The 12,362-nt window shown below is 41.5% G+C and overlaps 1 protein-coding gene across 1 annotated transcript in view; it reads left to right on the top strand.

The window, feature by feature from the left end:
- Positions 1 to 12,362, top strand: part of LOC146636224 (basement membrane-specific heparan sulfate proteoglycan core protein-like) — a 103,652-nt gene that overhangs the window by 9,284 nt on the left and 82,006 nt on the right. The window contains exons 6-7 of the mRNA XM_085350303.1: positions 7,226 to 7,486; positions 7,929 to 7,935. Coding sequence (XP_085206429.1) covers positions 7,226 to 7,486; positions 7,929 to 7,935 — 268 coding nt within the window. The remainder of the gene's footprint in view (positions 1 to 7,225; positions 7,487 to 7,928; positions 7,936 to 12,362) is intronic.

The raw sequence follows: 12,362 nt of genomic DNA, 5'->3' as shown, positions 1-12,362 counted from the left end.
AAAGTAGCAGATAATTGTGAAGTGGTACAAAAATGATACATGGTTTTCAAAATTTTAAGCAAATAAAAATCAGAAAAGTGTGGCATGCATTTGTATTCAGCCTCGTGTACTCTGATACCCTTAAATAAAATCCAGTGCAATCACTTGCCTTAAGAGTAATCCAATTAGATAATAGAGCTCACCTGTGTGCAATGTAGTCTCATTATAAATACACCTGCTCTGCGAAGGCCTCAGTGGTTTGTTAGAGAACATTAGTGAACAAACTGCGACACGAAGATGAAGGAAGTTACCAGACAGGTCAGGGATAAAGTTGTAGATAAGTTTAAAGAAGTGTTGGGTTATAAAAAAAATATCCAGAACTTTGAACATCTCAGGGAGCACTGTTCAATCTATCATTCAAAAATGGAAAAAGTATGCTACAACTGCAAACCTACCAAGATACGGCTGCCCACCTAAACTGACAGACCAAGCACGGAGAGCACTGGTCAGAGAAGCTTCCAAGAGGTCCATGGTCTCTCTGGAAGAGCTGCAGAAATCCACTGCTCAGGTGGGAGAATCTGTCCACAACACAAATGTAAGTCATGTACTCCACAAATCTGACCTATACAGAAGAGTGGCAAGAAGAAAGCCATTGTTGACAGAAAAACATAAAAGGTCCTGTTTGGAGTTTGCCAGGACCCTTGTAGGGACACAGCAAACATGTGGAAGAAGGTACTCTGGTCAGATGAGATCGGAGTTGAACCTTTGGGCCTGAATGCAAAGCACTACGTGTGGCGGAAAAGTAACATTGCTCATCACCCTAAACACACCATCAGCACTATGAAACATGGTGATGGCAGCATCATGAATGAACACACACTTTTCAGATTTTCCTTCCATCCATCTTCTTCTGCTTATCCGGGGCCAGGTCACGGGGGCAGCAGCCTAAGCACAGAACACCAAGGCGTTCCCAGGCCAGCCGAAAGATATAATCTCTCCAGCGTGTCCTGGGTCTCCTCCCGGTGGGACTTCCTGGGAACACCTCACTCAGGAAGCACCCAGGAGGCATCCTTGTCAGATGCCTGAACCACCTCAACTGGCTTCTTTTGATGTGGAGCAGCAGCGGCTCTACTATGAGCCCCTCCCGGATGGCCGAACTTCTCACCCTATCTCTAAGGGAGAGGCCAGCCACCCTTCGAAGGAAGTTCATTTCCACTGCTTGTATCCGCGATCTCGTTCTTTCGGTCACTACCCACAGCTCGTACCATAGGTGAGGGTAGGGACGTAGATCGACCGGTAAATTGAGAGCTTCGCTTTTATGCTCAGCTCTCTCCTTACCACAACAGACCTGTACAGGGTCCGCATCACTGCAGCCACAGCACCAATCTGTCTGTTGATCTCTGGCTCTCTTCTCCCATCACTCGTGAACAAGACCCCAAGATACTTAAACTCCTCCACTTGGGGCAGGAACTAGTCCCCGACCTGGAGTGGGCACTCCACCCTTTTCTGGCTGAGAACTATGGTCACAGATTTGGAGGTGCTGATCCTCATTCCCGCCACTTCAGACTCGGTTGCGAACCATTCCAGTAACTCAGCCACCTACAACTTTATTTCGAAGCACCTCACTACAATCCTAGCGCCCCTTGTGGGGAATACACCCCATCACATCAAAAACTCCACTAACTTCACCAACAACGTCCAGAAACACTTGATCCAGATGAAACCATAGTGTCCTTAGATGTGGTCTCACTTTTCACTTGGATACCTACAACTTAGGGTGTAGAGACTGCCAGAAAATTACTACACACAAGAAGACAGTTCCTTAGAAAACAGAACCAGTTTTACCCCTTATCAGATTTGCACACTGTTAGGGTGCGTTCAAACCCAACGCGATAGACGTGACCAGAGCTTCAGGTTTACATGTAAAGTCAATGGAGGAGCGCGATGAAGTATGACTGGGGGTCGCGCGAAACTTCAGAAGCAGGTTTGTGTCGCGAAAACGCTTTTCTGCCTGATTCACGCTACCTGGTTGCACGACTGACGCGTTTGAAGCGCGACTGACGCGTCTGAAGCGCGACATAAAATACGCGCTGCAGTTTGTGTGGTGCATTTTGTGCATTAGCGCGTATCACATCTACTGGTCGAGTTGGAAAAATCTGAACTCCAGCTTCAAGTCACGCCACGACAACCAATCAGGAGCCTAGTGATGTGATGCTCTGACCTTCAAAGGGGCAGGTCCAGCCAAAGCCATTCATTCTAGCAATCAGTAGTTTTCTGATGAGGCAGCGGGCTCTCCAGGGCAGAAACAATGTTTTTATTTTTCTCCTCCTTCTCCCTGAGGCTCTTCCACTTTAAGCTGGGTCCTTTTTATTTTTGTCTCTCTGTAAATAGTTATATTATATATATTTATGTTTAATGTTTTTCGGTTTGAGCATCTTAATATTATTTCAAATAAATTTTTGTAATGACTAATGTGTAAAGCGTCCTTTACGCCGCTGCTCTGCTCTCCACAGTGAATAGAGAAGGGAGACTTTTTCTTCAAACGCCAGATCAACTGCTGCCATCTTGCAAACATACCGTCTGGCACTACTTCCTCCCACATTTCCGCTTATTTTTAATACAACAAGGGTTTCTAAAGACAAAAACATGGATGTGCAATGGACTCCTCAGTGTCACCAATTGTAGCCAAACTTTACATGGAGCAGGTGGAAAGTAAGGCTCTTGGCTCTTTTAAAGGGACAGCACGTAGCCACTGGTACAGATACATGAATGACACCTGGGTCAAAATCAAAACTCAAGAAGTAGAAACTTTCACTGCTCACATCAACAGTGACTAGAAACATAACGTTCACCAGGGAAGATATAAAGGATAATAGTTTGTCATTTCTGGACTGTGCTGTGCACATTGAGGAGAATAGAAACCTCAACATTGAAGTTTACCAGAAATTCACACACAGACCAGTTCCTATTCTTTGACTCCCACCACCCTCTGGAACACAGACCTGGAATAATCAGGATCCTGCAACACCAGGCAGAAAATGTTCCATCTATAACAGAAGGGAAAGGAACAGATACATGTAAAGAAAGTTCCTAAAGCAGTTTTATCAGAGAAACTCAAAGAGTTTTCCCCCAAAATGACATCCCAGTGCACTTCAGACACAGCCACACCCTTAGACAAAAACTGTTTCATCCCAAGGACAAAACAAGCTAAACAACAACATGTATGCAGTGCAGTGTGGTGAGGAGCGGTCCTCCTAAAACTGAAGAATCTTCTCAGATGAGAGGCAAAACGTCTTCAAGAAATTTCCAGAAGATTTTTTTTTCTTCAAGAAGAGAAAATCCAGTGACTTTTCTTTCCAGGCTCCTTAGATTGCCTTGACCTGGATGACTGAGAGCCTAGAAAGACAAGCTCTACAGTAGCTTTATAAAATCTAATATATGAAAAGTAGGATACATTATTGAGTGAATGTGTTAAATGTGATAATTTCTTTAAAAAAGTGCTTCCTGAAGGATGTGACAATGTGATATTTTTTGTTTTGTTTGTTTGTTTCTGTAGACTTTCGGCAAAAGAAAGAATTGTTAAAAGAAACATCAGTTAATACGGCCATCTTCTTTTGCTTATCTACCACTACTATGTCCGATTGATTAGCAATCATCATTTTGTCCATCTGTATCTGGAAGTCCCACAGGATCTTAGCTCGGTCATTCTCGACTGAGAATGACTATTTTGACCTTGGGGCTTCCAGGCCATACTCGTCACAGATGTTTCTGTATACTATGCTGGCCACTTGGTTATGGCGTTCCATGTATGACCTGCCTGCTAGCATCTTGGTGGTAGTGCGATCCCCTCCGTTCTGACTACCTTCCCTCTCTTTGTTATCATCCGACTACACTTCTCCAGTCCGAACGACTTTCCGATGTCATTGCTGTATATCCAGGTGGTGTGGATCAGTGAATCGATGTCTTGTTCACTCTTGGGATACAGATTGATGTCATCCATGTATAGGAGGTGGCTGACGATTGCTCCATCCTTTAGTCGGTATCTGTAGCCAGTCTTGTTAATGATCTCATTGAGTGGGTTCAGGCCTATGTAGATCCCGCACTTGATGGCGAGTTGTGCTATGGGCTTGAAGTTGGCCTCTAGTGTTGTTCGTCACATCCCCATTGAGTTCCTGATGAAGGCTCTTAGGGTCTTGTTGATCTTGTATAGTTCTAGGTGTTCAAGGATCCTGGGGCATTGAGTCATAGGCCTTCTTGTAATCAATCCAGGCAGTGGACAGGATGGTCAGCCTAGCCTCACAGTCTCATCTGACTGCTCAGTCTAACGGTCGCGGTGGTGTTTTGCATCTCTGGTATTCTTGCCAATTCCTTTCTGTGCCCTGCTCATGTATTGAGCCATGTCCCTGTTCATGTTAGCTGCTCTGATGCCTGACAGGAGCTTCCATGTGGTACTGAAGCAGGTTATTAGTCGGTAGTTGGATGGGACCAGTCCCTTCTGGTGGTCCTTGGGGACCAGGACTGTGTATTGGAGTATTGCATATGTACAGTTACTGATCCACACAGAGCACTTAACGTGCGTATTCTTTCAGACAAACCACCTTTGTTGACGTTGTATTAATTGTTGCTATGGCAATGTGAGCAATGTCCATGTCTGGCTTCTTGGTTTGACTTTTACCAGAATGCCATTCTGGGTGGCCTGGAGCTAGAGAGACAGCCTCTCCACTCAGAGGACCTGTTTTACAGAGTACCCAGCCATTATGTATTGTGTCAATACTATTTCTCCACCCTAAATATGTCATATGAACGGGGACTTTACAAGACACACGTGGAAACAGAGCAGACTTGGCTGCTCCAGCAGGACCATGTAATTAAGCAGTTAGCCATACACAACCAGAGTGCTTTTGTACTCACCACTGAGTCTCTCACCAATAATTATTTATGAATATGGACACATTCTTGCTCTCTGAAGTTTGGTTCTCAAGTGTTTTTCCTACTCTGCTGAAATATTACTTACAAAAGTAACTACTGGAGACACAGATGTCTGAGAGAGAAGGGCCTTGCCATAAAGTCCAGAAAGTGTCCAGACCACATGTGGAATGCACACACACCTTTGCAGCAGCTGGCCTGCCTGACATTTCATTTGTCTTTTGGATCACCTCCAATTATTGGCCACTTTTCCTAGGAAATTAGCTCTGTAACAGACAACCAACTGTGTTCTGTTGTACTGTGGCCCTGGGTCAAAATAAGTTATACCCTCAAGGCCCTGATAAGGCACAACAGGAGCCCAGCAGCCCTTGGATCATCATCTTGAGGAGGGCAGAAGGGGCACAGTTTAAAGGACTGGCTGGTATGGGAAGAGCCCAAGCCCCCTTTGTTTGTTTTGATCTCCTTTGTTGTATTTTGAAGATAATGTTAAGTTCTAGGATTATTATTTAGTTTGCCTTGAGTTGTCTAGTTATGTTTCACCTAGGTCTTCTGAGTTAGTTTCAAGTATTTCTTGTCTGCATGTTTCATGTTGTCTAGCTTGTGTTGTTATGTCTACGTCTCTCAGTGTTTCCTGTTTTATTGTGAAGAGTCAGGTGTCTCCATGTTCTATGTGTTTTGTTTTACTTCCTCCGTGGTGTCATTATGTTTATTTGTATCAGCTGTTTCCTCATGTATTTCCACTTCCCCTGATCACCTCCCGTGTGTAATTAGTCTGTGTGTTTTCTATCAGTCTTTGTCGGGTCATCTGTGTTCCTTCCCTCCATCTAACATAAGGTTAAAGTATTTTCATGATTCTGTTCAGGTCATGTTTTTTTTTTCTCTTCATAGTTCGTCTCATGCACCTGTTCAGAATCATGTTCATGTTACTTCGGCACGGTCTACTTTACCCAGTTTAGGTCTTTAGTTTTACTTTTGCTTCTGTTCATTTTCACCTTGTTTTGTGTCCAAGTTTTTCAGCCTACATAAATGACCTGCTTTTGGTTAAAATTTCAGTTCATCTCTCTAGTGTCTGCTTTTGGGTACGTTTCACAAACACACTGGTGTACACCGCCGTGACACCCTTTTCTGTTTCTTATAAGTCGCTGCCATTGTAATTTCCATCATCAGTGGTCCATTGTAATCCTTAACTCAGGGAGAAAATTACAAAGAGCCAGATAGGTATTGTTGCACTGTGTGCTGACACTTGTCCTTGTGAACTGCTTCCTAGCCAACAATGCAGGCATCTGCTATCACGACCCAATGACAAAGGACTGGTCCCAATGTGCTTCCCCTATTGAAATAGGCTGGTTGCTCCTACCAACAGAGAGATTCCTGTAACCTAGACATCACCAATAATCTGGTCTACAGGTTCTTCTGAAGGCAATGCACCAGTCCGAGGAGATGGTACTGAACAGCCCGCATGCTCTGGAGTGCGAGTGGGACAGAATGGACTGTAGCTGCAATTAGCTCCAGTAAACATAAGCATAACCTCCAGGTCAGGGCCAAACAAAAATGGGACAATGTAGGTTAGGCCTGTCACCGGTTTCAGGGAGAGTGTCCCTGTACTGGAATCCAGCCACATGCCTGAGACGTGTGTGGCTTAAATGGGCTAAAACCTGCTTTGTGTTTTGTTGGGACAACAGCCTTGATGCTATGAATGCTGCAGGCTAGAGCCTGTTTGCACCAAATGCCCCTCCACCTGCTTTTTTATAGAATAGAATTGCCTCTGAGGGAGATCCTCACCCTCTGAGACATAGTTAAAACATCAGTTTAACCTACATCCAACACATTCGAAATAAAAGAGGCCGATTTGACACTTACTTTCTTCAGGAGAGAGTTGGAGCACCAGACACACAGTGGAGATGAACCCACAGCAACACCGTGGGCCATCCAGGTGGTATGGACTGCCACCTGGTCCGTCCGTACCACACTCCCAACTATCTTAACCTTTTCCAGCTCCCTATTCAGAGTGGCTTCTTTCACTTGAGTTTGATAAAGGAATTTATGTATTAGGTCGGATCTCTGCTAACCACTCATGCAAGGTATGGGCCTAAGCAATGTACACAATTATCATAGATAAGCTCCACAGAACTCTTTTTTCCAAGGCCTAAACAGGTGTGGTCCACTCTTCTAGCAATATTCTGCCTGGCAGATTGCTTATGTACTGAGGGACTATGCACTCAAGGCATAAAGCACACCTCATGTGCTTAATGGCACAAAGGTTTGCCCAAGAAAGCTATGGGTGTAAGGCTGCTTTCTGCTGCACTCTCGCTTAGCCCACAACAATTCAGCTGCAGCCATCCTGGACTCAGATATACAGCGGCGAGACAGTCACTGTCAGATGTGAGACTCAGGGAGGTGAAGGAGCTCAGTGGCCGTATGAATGGAGAGCAGCCAAGTTAAGCAGACCTCCAGTATATAAAGAATACAGAATTGGCAGAGCTTCAGATTTTCACACTGGAGAATACAGATGTCGGGGCAGTAGGGGCTATTTCTTAACAGAGTGGAGTGAACCTGTTAATTTGAAAGTGTTAGACAGTAAGTGAAGTCATAATTCACACATATTGAAAATATAAACAGCAAATTATGAAGTTATTTATTGTGTATTTGGTAATAGTTGAAATAATAGTGTAAACTGTTGACTGTTAAATAATAATTTCGCTGCATACAAATACTGCATGGCATATATACATTTATACATAGTCAATCATCACTCTGAGAATGTAATGTCTCAACAGAACCCCGTCCTGTCCTCACTGTGTCTCCATCATGGCTGAGTCCTGGAGCCTCAGTAACTCTGAACTGTGAGGTTGAACATCCGTCTGCAGGATGGAGCTTCTACTGGTATAAAGCTGTTCCTGATCTATCAGAGAAATCCTCCAGTTATGAGCTGCTACCTGATGGCAGTGGGACTGCACAGGACTCCTACATCATTCATGGACAGACACACACAGCAGGATATGTGTGCAGAGCTGGAAGAGGAGACCCAGAGTATCACACTGATCACAGTCAACCAAAGTTTGTCTGGTCTGCAGATGAGAGTTTTTGTCTCTCATTATTGCTATCCATCTGTTTTTTGTAAATCCTGACATATAATTAGATTAATAGCCCATAGTGAAAATTCATTTGATCATAAATAACATAACTGACATACCCTAACTGTTCAGACCTGATGATGTTTCTTGAGGAAGCAATTTTCCATTTGTCTCATTTAACATACTAAAATAGGCTGAATTACTGTTTCCCTCCATTTATTGATATGAAAAAAAAAAAAAACCCAAGAAAAAAACAGGTTTCTATCAGTCAGTAAATTGTTTTAATTCATCCCAGGAGACAAAAAGATGCATTATAAACCACAAAGAAACAGACAACCATTTTTCCACTGTTATAATCACCCACCCACTTCAGGGTAATTAGAAGGCTGGAGTCCATTAAAGCTGTATAGGGAGAGAGGTGGTGCCAAGGAAACAACCAACCAAACAAATCATTCTCCTTCCTTCTAATTCAGTTGACAAAAGGAGGAGAAAACCACGAGAAAGAAGAAGATATGCAGAGGTAGTCATTGGTGGAAATTTGTGTGTTTGCAAAAAAAACAAAGAATTTGCAGCACTGTACTTACTGTAGATTACAAAAATGGACCTGAAGTAATATACTTAATGAAATATCTGAAACTATCTGAAATAACAACCCGAGGAATGCATTTTTTACTATGAATTTTGTTGTTACTCCTTTTATATGTTGGTTTCAGATGTTCATTCAGCAGCGTCTCTCACAGTGAGTCCTGACAGAGTGCAACACTTCACCTCTGACTCTGTCTCACTGACCTGTGAGGGAAACTTCACTGAGTGGAGAGTGAGGAAGTTCTCTGAAAAAGGCTTCCTATCTCACTGTCATGACTGCCAGAAAATGAATGGATCCTCTTACAACATTCACAGCTTACACCAGGGTGTTACAGTGTATTGGTGTCAATCCGACTCTGGAGAGTTCAGTAACGGAGTCAAACTCACTGTGCAAGGTATTCATTAGTTTTTTTTTCTGACTTTACATTCTTCACAAATCCAATTGTGCTGTTTAACATTCCAGAGCCACCACTCTCCGCAACCTCCTATACCTTATATCATAATATTTACTCACCCATTATAAAACTTTGCCCTGAATAGTTTCATATTTGGAGGTAGGGTGTCAACCTCCTTGCCAGGTACAGAAAGCAAAAAGCAAAGAGAGCACATGCATCATCTCCCTCTTCCTTAGTGGAGGCAGTAAGAAAAACAGCAAAAATCAGAGCCAGACAGGTGGGTTTCAAAAAGGGCAGAAAAACTGTAAAAAGGCTAAATCAGTTCATAAAAACAGAATGTTGTCGTGTGCTTTATATGAATTTGTTTATGTAATTACTAAAAGAAAAAAATGTAGTGTCTATACAGACAGTCAGAGCAAGATGTAGGAAACTACATTTTCTAGTGCTTATTGCTGTGTATTTTGTTTTATGCATTTAATAACAGGCCAGTGTATTAAAAAAGGCCACCTTTCAGTTATAAACTGTGTTAGATTGCTTAGCCAGACTGAAACTGTGCAGAATAGGAAGCTTTGTGCAGACTTACAGAGAACATTGCCTATTTTCATGCTGCTAAAAGAGAATAAGAGGAAACAGCTTGGGGTGAAAGAGCGTTGAGACTGTGAGGTGTAAACATTAGTGCCTTAGAGGGGGTTGAAGTTAACTGTCACTGTTGCATGATAATAATACTTTGCCTATGCAGACAGGGCGTGTTCAGCCCTTTAAAATAGTGAAGCCTGTGTGCTTCCTCTTGGAGAGCAACACAGAAGGTGGTATTGTGTACATCTCCACATGCATGTGCTTAATAAATAATTGTGGTTGACTGGACCTGCTCTGAGTATTGGTTGTTTGTTCTCAGCACATCATCAAAGAATCGGGACAGTGGTCTCCAACTTGCTTGTCACGTCCTTTGAGCCGGGTTGTGACAATAGCTCATAATTTATGCTCCACGTTTGTGCCATAGTTCACAGTTCATATTTGTCATATCACAGTTTGTAAATAAAACTGAGTAATTACATCTAACAGTGTCTCTGTCGTTGTTTGCATTTGAGTTAATTCTCCTGGTCTGCCCTTCTATGGCGTTATTTTTGTGCCTCTATTCTGAGGGCATGTAAATAATTTTTGTAAGTACAAATATTGCATTTTAAGGAGAAAATTATTCTGAGCAAAGAAAAGCTTAATTTGAGCGAACTGAATTCATTTTTGCGTACAAGAAATGTATGTCAGTGTTTGCTATTATCCATATACACACAATAACAGCCCCTGTCGCTCAGGTGTTGGCATTTGCTGTTGCTCAGGTCCCTGCTCGGTGTGCTGAGAGACCAACGTAGTATGTTTCATTTTGAACAGAATTACATCATTTTGATTGACAGCATTACTTTTCTACACAAGTATATTTGTCTTATTTCTAGTCAAAATATCTCATTATACTTCAAATAACACACAATAAGCTAAAGAGTAAAATTTCAGTAAGATATAATTGTTTTTAGACAGTGAATCATAAAACTAGAAAATTTTCACTTGTTCCATTGTCAGATTTTGCACTTATTTCAAGCAGAAATATCTTGTATTAAGTGAAAAAACCTGTCAATGGAATGAGTGGAAATTTTCTAGTTTCAAGCCTGTCTTAACCTGTCTTAAAACAGGTTCATATATCTTACTGAAATGTTACTCTTTAGCCGATTGTGTCGTATTTTAAGTGTAATAAGATATTTTGACTAGAAATAAGATAAATACACTTGGTGAGATTTTGAGCTTTTCCAGTATACAGCAGATGTTTAAGCTCAGTTTAAAGGGGAAGGAAGAATGGAGGCCACTGAGAAGAAGAAGTTACATTCTTATCTATACGAGGAAAACAGCGGCTCTTTCTTCTACTTATTTATTTTTGGAAACGAAAACACTTAAAGATTAGCTGTGGATCAGAGTGCAGCAGAGCTGGATGTGAGGATGAAGTACTCTTTGCTCTGTGTACCGGGGCTATTCTGTAAGTACAAAACTGATTTTCTCTGTTTATATGACACTGAATAAAGAAAACAGTTTTTCATTGTGTAACTTGAGAGTTTTTGAAGGGAGAACAAGTTTGTCTAAGAATTTGATTGGCACTACATTGTGTTCAATTGTCTTATATCAGTTTAAAGTCTATAAGCACATAAATTAGAGAATGAGCACACAGTGTAATCTTCACCTTTTTATAAATGTTTTAGTTCATAATGAGATGATTTTCTGTCACTTTGATGATGTTTCAATCTTGATTTTAGTGCTCAGTTCATTCTTCTATGGAAATGCTGAAGGTAAGATGTGTTTTTTTTCTTTTGTTCCTCTTTTTTTTACATTAACAGTATAAATTATCAGGTAGTATATTTCTATAGATACCAAACAGGTCACTGTAAGAAATGTGGGGGGCTGGTTATCCATGGAGAGAAAGCCCCTGGCTCTCTGTGTCTTTCTGGTTTGATGAGGAAAGCCAGGAAGTGGGTGCGTTAGAATAAATTCGGGGTTACCAACAGGAAGTAGAAGGGAGAAGTGAACCAGCTGAGTGAGGCCAAGTGGTCAGGATAGATGAGAGTCTAAGAGAAAACAGAGATGGGGTCAGTAAGAACCGGAGTGAGTACAATTTAACTGAGTATTTGATGTGGCAGTTTGGGGATTTAGGTGCCCAGTATTTAAGGCTGGAGCTGCAGTGCTCCCAGCATACGTGAAGCTTCAGCTGTACTGGATCATAACAGAAAGTGAAAAGTGGAAGAGGGAATTACTGGAGGATGAGGTTGAGGGAGCTGATCTAACAATTTTATACGATACATTTGAAATTAAATTTAATAAATTTCAGTTTTAAAACTACCAGGTGAGAGGCAGAGTGTGATTTACTGATACAGATGTTTCTTTCTGTGCACTTATTTCATCATTTTTACAAACTGAATTAGTAATCCAGTACCACTGATGCCAAAAGTAGAACAGATATATTGCCTCACCTGTTTGATGTATTGGGGTACAGACTATCACAATGTACCTTTGTTGTATTAACTGAAAGACTCAAAGGTGTAAAAAAAAAATAAATAAAAATAAAAATAAAAATAAAAAAATAAAATAAAATAAAAAAATATATATATATATATATAAACAAAACACACAAAAAAAACTATACATACAGACAATAATAGGAATAAATACTCTTGGAATCTGTGAATTGCAAGGATGAATACAATTCTCTGGCAAAGACTTAAACACTTCCAGGGATTTAAATAAAGCTGCAAGAGCAGAATATGCATCACAAGACCCAGAAATTCAGTTTCTCTTCATATCTTCATCTTTCTTCTGTGGATAGATGATCCAAATAGTCTTGACTACTTTTTCCCAGCAGTATTACTGA

The sequence above is a fragment of the Diplotaxodon limnothrissa genome, linkage group LG3 (assembly GCF_057381915.1).
Source record: "Diplotaxodon limnothrissa isolate DT_005_m linkage group LG3, D_limnothrissa_male_GT1.1, whole genome shotgun sequence".
NCBI classification, from domain to species: Eukaryota; Metazoa; Chordata; class Actinopteri; order Cichliformes; family Cichlidae; genus Diplotaxodon; species Diplotaxodon limnothrissa.
The sequence above is the reverse complement of the archived record's forward strand: the minus strand, read 5'-3'. Positions and strand labels throughout refer to the sequence as shown.